The 14,785-nt window shown below is 33.9% G+C and overlaps 1 protein-coding gene across 2 annotated transcripts in view; it reads right to left on the bottom strand.

Moving 5' to 3' along the window:
* Window positions 1-1,298: 1,298 nt before the first annotated feature.
* GPBP1 (GC-rich promoter binding protein 1) overlaps window positions 1,299-14,785 on the bottom strand; it is a 65,804-nt gene continuing 52,317 nt past the window's right edge. For both annotated transcript variants that reach the window (XM_081273282.1, XM_081273281.1), the window contains 3 exons: window positions 14,385-14,572; window positions 6,907-7,009; window positions 1,299-1,960 (listed from right to left, as the gene is read on the bottom strand). In XM_081273282.1, the coding sequence (XP_081129408.1) occupies window positions 1,802-1,960; window positions 6,907-7,009; window positions 14,385-14,572 (450 nt within the window). In that variant the 3' untranslated portion in view covers window positions 1,299-1,801. The remainder of the gene's footprint in view (window positions 1,961-6,906; window positions 7,010-14,384; window positions 14,573-14,785) is intronic.

The raw sequence follows: 14,785 nt of genomic DNA on the forward strand, positions 1-14,785 counted from the left end.
CAAAAAGTAAACTACCAAACATATTCCATATCACAATTCATGGAAGCACAGTAAACATTAGTTAACGGCTTGTAAATGGGGAATTATGGCAGAAAGAACTGAATATGGCAGAAAGAACTGTCTGAATATAAAGAAAATGCCAGAAAACAAAACAAAAATTACCCCCCAAAATTTTAAACATACACCATATTTCTCAATTCTCTTATACTTATTTTAGCAAATATTAGTTTGCACCTAACAATATTTCATTATCCTATTAAATAGTGCAATCTAAGACTTCCAAAGACTTTCAATATGATACTGACAGCTTTGTCAAATCAGGTGCTGATTAGATTGAAAATGGCAAATTACATTGGGGGGGGGGCTTTTTTAAAAATTCAAATATTTACTACCTTCTCTAACTTTTAACTTCTCAGAATTTTTACTAGGGTGCAACCTTGCACCTATCAATCTCAGGGGAACAACAAAAACAAAAACATACAAGGAAAAAAATAACAGTTTCTAGTGAAAGCTGGGAAGCCTGAGGAATCATGTGGAAAAACAGCCTCCTACTTAAAACAACAACAAAAAAAAAAACCTCATAGGATTTGATCAATGTAACATATAACCTCACACATTTTCACTCAAACGTAACACTCTTAACAATTAGAATATATTTATACAATGAACGGAATGGAAGAAGCTTAAAACCAACTAAGGGTAAACAAAGTCAAGAAAATCAAAATAAAATTATACAGAGATAAAATACTCTTGCAGTCAACCATAAAACAAATTGATCCAAAACTAATGTGAAAATGGAAAGTCAAAATTCATTTAATAAACCTGTGTATACAATATTGAAAGACTTATTTTGATTTTCTAACCTCAGAAAATAACCACCATTTTTAATGAAGAGAGCATAACTTTCAGAAGTGAACAAAGCATTTTGTGTTATAGACAATACCTTGAACACTACAGAGAGCAATATTCTGAAAATCCAGTTTATTTTCCATGTTGTGGACAGATCCAGTCAGTTTGATCAGTTTTTCTGTATGTGTAATAATTTATCAAAATAAGTTTTCCCAAGAGTCTTTTCCACCAAGTCTGAAAATCCTGCTCTGACAACATAACCCGAATAAAGCTCTTGAAAAACATCTCTTAAAATTTGGAAGAAAATGTGGCGAGTCTCTCCTGTAACACTTACTGCACTACAAATGGCTAAAGAGCAATTTGTTTTAAAAGGTGACAAGTACAACAGCTGAGTTCAGGAAATTAATGTTTTAGTGCACTTTGCACCAGTTTTCAGCCAACATGCTACATTTTCCTTTTCGCTTTTTTGTTTTGTTTTGTTTGGGGGTGGGGTGGGGTGGGGAGGTGCACAAAGCGAACTTGAAGATTTCCACTATATGAAAAAGATATGACTCTGCAAGCAAAACAGTGTAAGCTGCCTTTTTTTCCCTTAAGACCTGGACATTTTAAGACAGAAGCTTTGCAAAACATTACACAATTTTTTATTATTAAATGAGAAAATCTCATTTGTTACATCGTCACATTGCTAGTCAGAGAAATGCTGCAGTGATGAAGAAAGTCAATGTTGGATCAACCAAAGTCCTCATTTCTACAACATTCATTTACAAAGAAATAATGTTCAACCCAGCCCAACAAAACATTCTTGGTTTTCTTCATATTGAAGTCCCCCAAAAAAATCATCTTCTAATGGGGTATTTCACTACATAAATTATAGTTCTTCATTTTTACAATTCACCCCAAACTGTATGAGAGATGTATCACACTAAAAAATCTAAAGCTGTTAGGAAATCCTTCACACATCATCATCATCTGATGTGTCACTGCTACTTGTCTCTGTGTCATCATTCTCAATTGTGGGTTTGAAAGTGCTGTTTTTCCAGGGTCCAAACTTGAAGTCACAGATCAGGCCATTTTTCAAAATACCATTTTTTCTCAGACCATTCTTCTGCAACTAAAATGTCAAAAATAAATAAATTAATTATTTTCCCCAAATTATCTATAAAGTATAACCACAAATAAAATTTTTTTAAAAAAATTTAACTTGTAACCTATCCTCAGCATTTCACAGGCAATGACAACATGTCCAGAAATAAGCTATTTAAATAGATACAGGTAATTGATCCAACTGATCTAACAAAATACTAGACAACAATCTTTTTCTTTTGAAGAACTACCAACATATAATATATACTTTCTATCATTCTATAAGACCATTACAAAAAAAAAAAGTATATAGTGTAATATAAAAGCACAGATTTTAAATCCAAACAGGGTAGTGAGAACATTAAGTATCCCACTAAGGCATTACACCTTTCCTCATTTCCTTAACATGAACACTGTAACAAATACACCTTCAGGTGCTGTAAAACATGTAATCAGTAATCCATTAAACTATATACCTAAAGTTATTAATATCTAAGTTAACACAACTCACTATCTGCTTTATTCATACTCTGTAGACTAAGTAGAATGAGTTATACAAATTAACAAAATCAAATACAGTTCTTGACCAAGCCAGAGAAATTAAGATTCAAGAAAAATAATATTTATTTCTGAAAATGAGAAATGGGAAACAAAGACTTTGGTAATAATAAGAACTGAGTCAGAAGATCATTTATCAGAGAAGGAAAATCGGATGGTAAGCTCAATGTAGAAATAAAAATATAAAACAATGATAATGTATTTATGTTATATATGTATAAATAAAATTATAATATTTATCTTATTTATGTAGATAAATAAAATCAGGCCTAACGATGAGAGATAAGTAATTTTCAAGTAAGTACCTAAATGCAATTTTCTATAAAGCCAATTTTACTTAACTAACTTAATAGTTGGAAATATCTAATATTTTATATTCCAGAGAGTTCTTTAATCATGAGGTTTACAAATAATTTGTTAAAATTCAATTCCAATGCCACTTCCACCATGGCTAATACTTATGTACAATTCACGTCTACAGTCTTTGACTCTTAAGTTTCTCTTCCCTTTTAATTAATTAATTTTCTTTGCTATCATGCTTTAATTCTAACTTGCCAATGCTACCTCTCCTTTCAAATTGAATAAATGACCTCACCATTTTTACCAGGAAAAATAAAAGCTGCCACACAAGCAAGCAACTCCAATGTTCTCAGCCAGCATGATACTTAGAAACACATCTGGCCCCTCTTAAAGGTGTCTCTTTTTCATTCACCAAAATTTCATCCTTGCCTCATTCGATTTATCAGCTGATACACCTAATCTTACCAAACATGAAAACCAAACCTAAGAGTCTATTTCTCAATTTTCTAAACACCTGGATGACATCTTTAAAACATCTAACATCTTTTAAAGCCTCCTGAAACTAGTTCCTCCTCTTCCATTCCTATTTATATTATCAGCAGATCAAAGGCCAGAATTTCAAAATCTTGTTGGTTCTACTTCAGATCTCTTCTGCTAATCAAGAACATTTTTACTATCATTTTCCTAGTTTGGGCCCTCCATTTATTCCTCCTCTGATTTCTACAATATATTCACAATTCATTATCCTGATTCTACTCTTAGAAATTTAGAAATTATACTCCCAAAATATATTTCACACTACAACCGCACCTTCTCATGTATAAAAAGAAACAAAAATGATTATTTCATATTAAAAAAAAAACCTCCAAAGAGGAAACTATATAGACATTGTTATAACTTGGATGTGAAGTGTCCTTAAAAGGCTCATGTGTTATTTAAAAAAAAAAAAAAAACAAAAAACATGATCCTCCAATGTAGTGATTCTTAGAGTGAAATGATAAGATTATGAGAGATGAAACCTCATGTGTGGATCTATTTGACCAATTAAAAATCTGAGTGGATTAGTATGTGGTGACTACACAGGTAGGGTGGGGATGGAGACATATCATCATTGAGAATGTGGTCTTGGGCTGTATTTTGTCCCTGACTCCTCAATCTAAGTAGTTTCCCTCTTCCACCCCTTCCACCCTGATGTTCTGCCTCACTTCTGGCCCAGAGAAATGGAGTCAGCCAACCATGACTTGAGCCTCTGAATGACGTACCCAAAAATAAGCCTTTCTTCCTTTAAATTGTTCTTATCAGGTGTGTCAGTCACAGGGATGAAATACTGACTATCACAGACATGCTGTATACTCCTGGAACATTTAAAGTCCTTCATAATCTGATCCTAACATATTTTTCTTTAATATAATATTTTATTCATGTCTATATCCTCAAACTATGAAATCAGCCCAGTTTGGGCTCAAATTCCAGCTCTACTATTTAACTGTATGAGCCTCCTAATTCCAAAACTATCACACAGCTATAGTAATCAAAACATTGTAGTCTTAACATAAAAAGACACAGACCAATTAAACGGAGAAAAACCCTTATGTAACCGTAAAGATATTTGTCAGCTATGCCAAGACATTAAATAGAGAAAGGACAATTTTTGCAACAATGGTGTTAGAGATAAAGAATCCACACACGAAAGAATGAGGCTGAATCTTCACACCATTACAAATCAAAGTTGACATAAGATCTAAACATAAGGGCTTAAAAACTATAAAACCCTTCAAAAACATAAGGGGAAAACATTCTTGTATATGACACCTAAATTTAAAAAAGAAATTAAACTGTATCAAATTAAATACTTTTGTGTATCAAAAGATAATCCAGGTAGGCATGGTGGCCCATGCCAGTAATTTCAGCAACCTAGGAGTTTGAGGTCAGCCTGGCTAACTAGCCAGACCCTGTCTAAAATCAAATTTTAAAAAGACTGGTATGCAGCTCATACCCAGAATATACCTGGATTCAATACCTAGAACTCCAAAAAAAAGGGTGGGGGCAGGGGAAGATGATGACAATGGAAGTGAAGAGGCAATTCAGAGAATAAGAGAAAATATATGCAAGTCATTTTTGTGATAGTTAATATCTAAAATAAATCATCTTATGCAACAACGATTTGATTAAAATATGGGAAATTGTGTGCTAATGCTAGGGGTTTTAAACTCAGTGATAGAGCACTTTGCCTAACATGTGTGTGGCACTGATTTTGATCTCTAGCACCATTAAAGGGAGGAGGGGAGGGGAAAGGAACTGAATGAACATTTCTCCAAAGAAATGTCCTAATAAATGTTCAACACCATTAATCAAGAATCCAAAGCACAGTAAGTTAAGAACTAGAATGATTATTTTTTTTCAAAAGACAGAAATTGCACATTAGCAAAGAGAAAAAGTGGAACTCTTGTGCACTGTTCAGTTGTGCAATGACCTCCTGTGCATCACTATAAAACAGTGCAGTCACTATGGAAAAGTAGTAAGGCAGCTTCTCTTAAAAAAAAAAAAAAAAAAGAGGAAGGAGGAAGGAGGGAGGAGGAGGAGGAGGAGAAAAAGAAAAACATGTTTTCAGTTACCATTAAATCCAGCAATTCTACTGCTGGATATGCACTCAAAATAGTGGAAAGTAAGGAGCTGTAGTACCTTTATTTGCATAGAAAAATTATACTCAATAGCAAAAAGTAAGAAGTAACCCAGTGTCTACTGACAGATGAATAGATAAACAAAATGTGATATATAACATAATGGAATACTACTTAGCCTTAAGAAGGCTAAATATGTGAACCTTGAGAATTTAATGCTAAGTGAAATAAACCCATCAAAAGGATAAATACTCTCTGATTTCACATATGAGGTATGGAAAACAGTCGATTTCATAAGAGACAGAAGTAGAAGAGTAGCAGCTTCTGGTGCAAAAGGAATAGGAAATGGAGACTTCTTACTTAGTATGAAGATTCAACTGCAAAAGGTAGTGAGAAACATTCTGGAGGTGGGTGATGGATACAAAACAAGATGAATGAACGTAATGCCATTGAACAGTAAATGCAAAAAAATGGTTAAAACAGTAAATTTTATGTTTTTAAACCCAAATTTTCAAAAGTAATGGAGGGGGTAAAGTCAATATATTAAATCTGCTCTTTAAAAAAAGAAGAGGACGACAGATATAGTGGTGCATGCTTATAATCCCAACTACTTGTAAAGCTAAGGCAAGAGGGATCCAAAGTTCAGGGGTAGCTTGGGTACCTTAGCAAGACACTGAGTCAAAATAAAATTTAAAAATAGCTGGGGATGTAGATCAGTGATAGAACACTTCCTAGTATGCATGAAGCCCTGGATTTAACGTCAGTACAGAAGGAAGGAATGGGGATTAAGTCTCTTATGTTTTTAAATTTTAATGACTAATTTACTCAAAAATTCCATTTGAAGTGGCTCTGAAAATGTTACCTCTATAAAGAAAATTAGCTCTGCATGTCACAAAGATTCTTTAATGGATCTGGAAGAACATCTTAACTTCTTTATGTTCTACTAAACATCTCCCAATGTTCTTTATCAAAAAGGAAATTACACAAACATAAGAATTTGAAATATTCTTATGCAAGAAAAATCAAAGGTGAAGTTCCTTAGGAAGCTATAAAGACCTGCCACCCCAAAACAAATCATAACTACCACCAAATAAAAACAGCTGGAATATGCTCAATCATAGATATACTGTTTCTATTCATTTCTAACTATTGAAGATTTTAAAACAAAGATAATTCCAATGTGATATCTTAATAAATTCATAAATAAAATTGTTATCCAGCACCTGAATGCTTACTTAAAAATCACGCTATCCTAATTTTTTAAAGGTCACTTTAAAGCCAGGCATTGCACATACTTGTAATCCCAGGGGCTTAGGAGGCTGAGGCGAAACCCTCTCTCTCTAAATAAAATTGGGGGAGGAAGGGAATGGCAGGGAGGTGGGGCCACAGGGGGTGGCTCAGTGGTAAGCATCCCTGGGTTCAATCCCTGGTACAAAAAAAAAAAAAAAAAAAAAAAAAAACACCAAAAGCACGTGAATGATTCCGTTTTTCTTACCTGTTCACTAATAACTTGGAATTCTCTCATTTCATCCTCAGTTAAGGGAGCACATGTTTCATCATTTTCACTGTCTTCCTGCCAGCCCATTTCCTTTAACAATCTAAAAAGAAAGGAGATAATTAAGCTTAATTAGATCTTAACCTGCATGGGAAAATTCCATTTAGAGTAGGTACAAAAAATAAATAAATAATCCACGATCCATTGTATACAGTTCTCAAGATATATTGAAAGGGCTTTTTTGTTTTTGCTTTGAATATCTTTCTAAAAAATTAATAGATTAAGTTAAATAAACCTTCTTGGAAGTAAAATAAGAATGAACTGTTTTTTTAACCTTTGGTGTCAAAGGTTTGGTAGGCTAGAAACTTGCAATAGGGAGACATGAAGAAAATTTTCCAAATTACTCCATTAAAATTAATAGTGATATTCTTCTCCGTTTTCTCAATATCACCACAATCTAATGTATTGTGGCGTATTCATTAGTTTTTCTATTTTGAAAAGAAAGGGTGAAACAGCCTAACCTATCTTGCATTTTAAAATTTATACTTCTATTGATATCACCTCTTAGATATATGCCAATCACCATTCCCCAACACAATTAAATATGAAAGAGAAGTTAAATCCTACAATAATGAATTTAGAAAGCTCTAAACCAGGATCTTAAATAAGTAAAAAGACCATAAAGTTATATTGTTTGAAGATACTTCCATCTTAGGCAAGTGGAGCTAAGAAAACAATGACAGGAAACATCAGTTTTCTCTATTTGAGTAAATGTGAACACTGTAGCAGGATCTATTGTATTTAACTCAATGACAAGTTTACCCTTGGTACAGGTCACTTGTCTTGTACTGATCTGATGATGTGTTGTGTTGTTTTGTTTTCAATTGTATTCCTTAAGTATTTGTTAATTCCATTTATACTTACTCATCTTTCACCTTGCACCTGTCATTCTGTTAACTGCTTATAGACTTTCTTTTTTTTCCTTTTAAAAAATCTTTTTCCCTTTAAAAAAATCTATAGAATTTCAGTTCTCCAAGACCCTGAATAAAACTTAAAATGCTATCCATATTTTACAGAAGAATCAATTTCATATAAGTAAAACAATTTACCTTTGTTAGCAAAGAAGGAAAGAGAATTCTGATTTGCTGTCACCAAATTAAATGTTTTACCAATTATTTTCAGTCTCTGAACCAAAATGTCACAGTCAGCATTAATCATTTCTTTCTTTCATTCCTATTCATGACTTAAAATTTTCTTTTCTAGAGCACTGTTTTTACTCCTTAGCCAAGATGGCCTTCCTTTGAAATGACAGTTCCACTCAAACTTTCATCATTCAAGACCACTATTCTAGTGTGTAGATCTTGACTAGTAAAACAAAACTTTTTTGCTAGGTTCACTTTTATTTATCTTTAAAAATCAAACATTAACTAAACAATAATACAGATGGGAAAAATACCTTTAATATTATAAAGGGAATATAATAAAGGGCAAGTATTGGACTGAGGGGTGTAGTTCAGTGGTAGATCTCATGCTGAGCATGTACAAGGCCCAGGGCTCAATCCCCCAAACAAAAAATAAAAGGGAGGAAAAGGGAAGTGAATATTCCTAATCTTCAGAATGATACATGTACCTAATATTTATGCTTTTGCCTAACATTTACAAAAGAATTATCCTTAAGAATTGTATTGCTAACACTTTATTGCTAAAGTCAACTGATATGAATAGGTAATAGGTATATAATTTAAGAATTACAAAATTAAAGTTTACCAAAAACTTGAAGCCATGGAAAAGATGTATCACTATTTTCATGGAGGAAAATAGATCTCAAATCTAAAAGAAGCTGTACCTTTGTTAGCTTACAGAAAAAAATGTATGGATATATTTTTGGATTATAAATGTATATTATACTTCAGCACTCAAAACTCAAGCTAAGAATTTAAAGTGGTTCCATATCACCAACACCTTTACTTTCTCCACCTTGGGATATTTTCAAACATGTCTAACATTTCCACAACTACTCTTCTATTTGATGGATACTTATTAAAACTTAAATTCTAGCACCTACCAAATCTGAAATCTTGAATATGTAACTTTATTCTTCACATGAATAGTAAAAAAAAAAAAATGTTCTTATTGTCTTCTTCGCCTTTGTGTCTACACTAGGCAATTGCATTCCTATGCAAAATTCAATAAATCTAATTTTAGAACAAAACTGGCATTGTCTATAAGGGGTGGGAGGGAGCTTTGAGCTGGACAGGCATGGTTGTACATGTCTGTAATCCTAGTTAACTCAGGAGGCTGAGGCAAGAGGATCACGAGTTCAAAGCCAGCCTCAGCAACTATTAATGAGACCCTGTCTGAAAATAAAAAATAACAAGGGACTGGGGATGTAGCAAAATAGGTAAGTGTCCTGGGTTCAATCTCTGGCATGAAGGAATGAAGGACGAAAGGAAGAAAGTCTGTTTTTAAAAAGGAAAAAAATAATATTTAAGGTCTCCAAAAGAATAAAGATATGTATATTGTCTTTAGTTATCACTGATATCATCTCTACTACATATACACAGCATGGGTCTGTTTGTTTTCTCCCCAGAGGTTATTAATTTAGAATGTTTTCAGCTTACTTCATTAGGATTAGTTCTTAAATCCCACTCTCTCCTTTTTTCCTGTTAGTACTGAGGGGAACTAAACACTGTCAAAGTATAGAACTCAGGCCTCCTGTCCCTAAGTCTTCATGAATGAAAAGAAACCACCACAATTCTTTGTGTACTAAATATCTACTCTACAGATTGAAAAAAAAAAAAAACAGTTAAAACATTCAATGTGACTTTTAGGAATTTTAAGAATATTTCTAAGGGGTGTGGACCTTTTACTTTTTTTTTTTTTTTTTTACTACTAAGTACTGATGATGGTAAACATGAAAGTCACAGAAAGGTACTCAACAGGGCTGGGGATGGAACTCAGTGGTGGAAAACTTACCTAGCATACTTAAGGCCCTAGGTTTGACCCCCAGCATTGAATCGCATCACATCTCTCTCCCTCTCTCTCTCTCTCTCTCTCACACACACACACACACACACAATCGCATCACATCTCTCTCCCTCTCTCCCTCTCTCTCTCTCTCTCTCTCTCTCACACACACACACACACACACACACACACACGAACACACGCACGCATTCTGAGATTAACTTTCTTACTACAGCCCTAAGTAAAGAACTTTTACTGCTCGTCTTTAACTATCATGAGATTTATTTGTATACTTTCCATTTTATACACAGGCATTCTTTCCACCAATTCTGGCTAGAAATATTTAATTGACTGAGAGTGAAAATTAGAGCATTTTTGGTTGACATGGAGTTATAAATGCCACTGGACCAATCAACTTCACACCTAGTAATTTAGCAACAAATACACTTATGCACATGTTCAAGGACACAAACACAAGGATATTAATACCAGCATGATGTACAAAAGTTGACTGAGGTCAATAGAAAAATAATCTCACAATTTTACATCTATAATACAGAATAGTTTCAAGAAGGATGATACAAGATGACACATTAGAATGATGGAAGGGGGGATCTGGAATTCCTATATGCTATAGTCTTTTTGTAAAAAACAAAATGAGACAGTTTTGAAAAACACAAAAATAAAACAAAACAGTAACAGGAATTGATGTTTACTATTTTCTATGATTTGACAAAGCTGCCATGACAGCCTAAATCAGTTACAAGTCATAAACCAGATTATGTGATAAAGAGGAGGTCCACAAGCTGAGAAGGATTAAAATAGTAGTAACTCATTCATCTATTCATATTAAATGCAATTAAATATAGATATCACACAAATGAATTCTCTCTAAATTAATCTAGCTAAACTTAACTCTCATGAAATGGACTTTCACATTTATCATTAGACCATTATATTACTTTAGGAACAACTGGGCATAAAGCCCATTGGTAGAACACTTGCCTGGCATGCATGAAGCCCTGGGTTCAATCACCACCACATAAAGAAAGAAAAAGCAAAACCTTTTTAAAGGTAAAAGTCTAAGACTATATAAAACCACATGCTCACATTCTCACATACATAGAGGGCCTGATTTGGAGAAGGGGAACAAAAGTGATCACAGAAATAAAGTAATAATAATGTAAAATTCAAGCCATAAAGATAAAGATTTATAGAGACTTTTAAAGGTACAATCTTGTAACAGGGCATGGTGGTGCATGCCTATAATCCTACCTGCTAGGGAAGCTGAGGCAGGGGGATCACAGGCTCAAAGCCAGCCTCAGCAATTCATTGAGATTCTGTCTCAAAATAAAATATAGAAAGAGTTGAGGGTGCAGGTCAGTAGTTAAAAGTCCCTGGGTTCAATAGCTAGCATCAACCAATCAAGGTACAACCTTGATTAATTAAATTAAATAGTTTAATGGGAGGAGAAATGTAAACTAGAATGTAAGAAACTTAAGTGGGCAAGGATAGCTGGGGACCATAGCTCAGTGGTAGAGCATGTGTTTTAACATGGTCGAGGTTCTGGGTGCACTCCTCAGGATAAGGAAAGAAAAAGCTGAAAGAGGAAAAGCATTAAGAAAATAGAAGGGAAGGGAAACTTGAAACAAATAAAAAGTTAAAGAATTCCCTTTAAAAATCAATACAGTTTTACTAAATAGGTAGGAAAATACTGCAACTTTTACTTCACTCATTCACTTAACAATTTAGGTACACCACTCTCAGTGCTAGATACAGTAATAAAATACACAAAATTTCTGTCCTGTGGAGCTTAGGCTGAATTCCACAAAAATTATTCCACAGTAAATATCAGCCAGTTCCTTACTGTCCTAAAATTAAATGAGGTTACAAAAGAAATGGCAAAAACTTAAAAGTTAATGAACTGTTGACAAGGACTTCCCCATGCTAAGCCTGCTCTTAGAGTATGAATTCTGAGTAGGAAAATAATTCTAGGTAAGAAAACAATTTGATATACACAAAACAATTGTACAGCAATATGTTAACAAGTTAACTTTCTTGTTTGTTCAAAAGTTATAATCCTTTTGATATTTTTATTTTTATTAATTTTCTAATTTAATTTTTTGGGGTAGAGAGTCAGAAGAGTCACTATTATTACCAAGACTGTCCTTAACTCCTGGGTTCAAGCAATCCTCCTGCTTCAGCTTCCCAGTACCTGGGACTATAAGAATGCACTGATGCTCCTAGCTTACTCTTTAGTAATTAAAAGGGAACTGAAACCAGGTATGGTGGCACATGCTCGTGATCCTAAGTACTTTGAGTGATTAAAGCAGAAAGACAAAATTCAAGGACAACGTGGGCAACTCAGCAAGACCCTGTCTCTCAAAATAAAATATCAAAAGGGCCAGGTACAGTGGCATATGCCTGTAATCCCAGTGTCTTGGGGGGCTGGGGCAGGAGAATTGTGAGTTCAAAACCAGCCTCAGCAAAAAAGCTAGGCAAATGGGCTGGGGATGTGGCTCAAACGGTAGCGCGCTCGCCTGGCATGCTTGCGGCCCGGGTTCGATCCTCAGCACCACATACCAAAAAAAAAAAAAAAAAACAAAGATGTTGTGTCCGCCAAAAAAAAAAGAACTAAAAAAAGCTAGGCAAGGCGCTAGGGAACTCAGTTAGACCCCAACTCTAAATAATATACATAACAGGGATAGGAATGTGGCTAAGTGGTCAAGTGCTCCTGAGTTCAATCTGTGGTACCAAAAAGGGGGGGAAAAAACTGAAATAAAAAGGGCCAGGGATATAGCTCAGTTGTATTAACCCTGGGTTTGACTCCAAATGCCAAATAGGGGGGAAGAAGAATAATTATGTTTTGCTGCTGAGCCATGTGGCTGTTGTTTCAATTCAATAGTAAAGGTATAACATTTCTGCAAGTTGTGGGGAAATGGTGACAGTGGCCACAGCTCAGCGGAAGAGCGCTCGTCTTAACATGTGTGAGGCACTGGGTTTGATCCTCAGCAGCACATAAAAATAATAAAATAAATGTCTGAGTACAACTAAACAAGAAAATCATGGGAGGGAATCCTCTTTTGAATTCTCTTCTAAATTCCAATACTAAACCCTATAATTACTATTTTAAAACATTAAAAATGATAAAAATAGAAACAAAAGTGCTAAAGAGTTTGCAATAAAAAAATAAATCACCTATTGAGGTAATTGGATATTTACCTAGAAAATAAATTTGGACTCCTTCCTCATATCACACCAACATTTGAATTAAGTGATACAAGAAAAAAATGCATAAACTGGACTAAGATAAAAACTCAAAGTCACCATTAATAAAGTGAAAAGAGGGGCTGGGGATGTGGCTCAGTGGTGGAGCACTCACCTGGCACATGCAAGGCCCTGGGTTCGATCCCCAGCACCACATAAAAATAAATAAAATGAAGGCATTGTGTCCAACTACAACTAAGTAAGAAATAAATTAAAAAATAAATACAGTGAAAAGACAACTCAGGATAGGAGAAGATATTGTCAAGTCATATATATGAGACTCATGCAAACAATACATAAAAATCTCTCAGAACTTAGAAACGAAATATAATTCTAAAACAGGCAAGGTATTTGAATAGGTGTTTCACCCAAAGACAACATGTAAATAAGCATATCAAAAGATGTTCAATACTGTTAGAAATCAAGAAAATGCACAGTAAAAACCACAAAAAGATAACCAATTCAAACCCATTAGAATGGTTATAAATGAAGACAGACAGTATCAATTGTTGGCAAAATTTTTAAAAGAGAATTGGAACTCTGTATATTGCTGATGAAGATAAAAAAGGGTTACCTTATGTCAAGAATTCAACCCTTGGGTATGTACTCAAAAGAAATAAAGGAATGTTCACACAAAAACTTGTACATGAAATGTTCATAGTAACACTATCCACAGAAAAGTGGACACTGATATCCATTAATCAATGAACAAAAAGAGGTACAGTCATACAATGTACTACTCAGCAATAAAAAAGTAGCATGTGCTGAAACACAAATGAACCTTGAAAACAATATGGTTAGTCCAAGAAGCTAGACATAGCAGACCACATATTGTATGATTCCACTCACAATACATCCATGAAAGGCAAATCTATAGTTACAAAATAATTACTGATTATCTATGACAGAGTCTAAAACTGAGGAATAAGCACAAATGGACATAGCTTTCAAAGATAATGAAAATGTTCTAAAACTAATTAGCTACACAACTCTGAATAGATCAAATTCATCTGTACTAATCAGAAGAAGTAAAATTTACCGTATATAAATTGCACCTAATGAACATGTTAGAAAAACAAATAAATTAGGGGCTGGGGCTTAGCTCAGTGATATAATGCCTAGCATGTTCAACAACCTAGGTTAAATCCTTAGCATCACAAAAATCAATTAATTACATGAGTTTTATAATATAAAAATCTTATGCTAAAAATGCCAGAGGAAAAAAAGTAAAAATAAAAACTAACCTGTGTTCTGCCTCAAGTGAACTGGAAAGAACATCAGTTTGTGGAAAGGTTGAAGACCGAATGATCTGTTGGGAAATCACTGAGGCATTGCCATTCTCTTGTGGAATTTCATTTTCATCAAAGTTTCTGTTTATATCCCTTTCTTGGTGAGTACTATTGCTGTTATGCAAATTAAATGAGTCTTCATCCTAATTTGGGAGGATTAAAAAAATTAATTCTGAAGAATATAGTTACTGGGCCATGTTGGTAGCTTAGTGGTAAAGCACTTGCCTAGAATATGTGCGGCACTGGGTTCAATCCTTAGCACCACGTAAAAATAGTTAAAAAAAAAAAAAAAAAGGTATAGTGTCCATCCACAACTTAAAAAAAAAAAGTATATATAGTTACTAAGAACGTTTTTA

Source organism: Spermophilus citellus (assembly GCF_964194105.1).
Source record: "Spermophilus citellus genome assembly, chromosome: 1".
NCBI classification, from domain to species: Eukaryota; Metazoa; Chordata; class Mammalia; order Rodentia; family Sciuridae; genus Spermophilus; species Spermophilus citellus.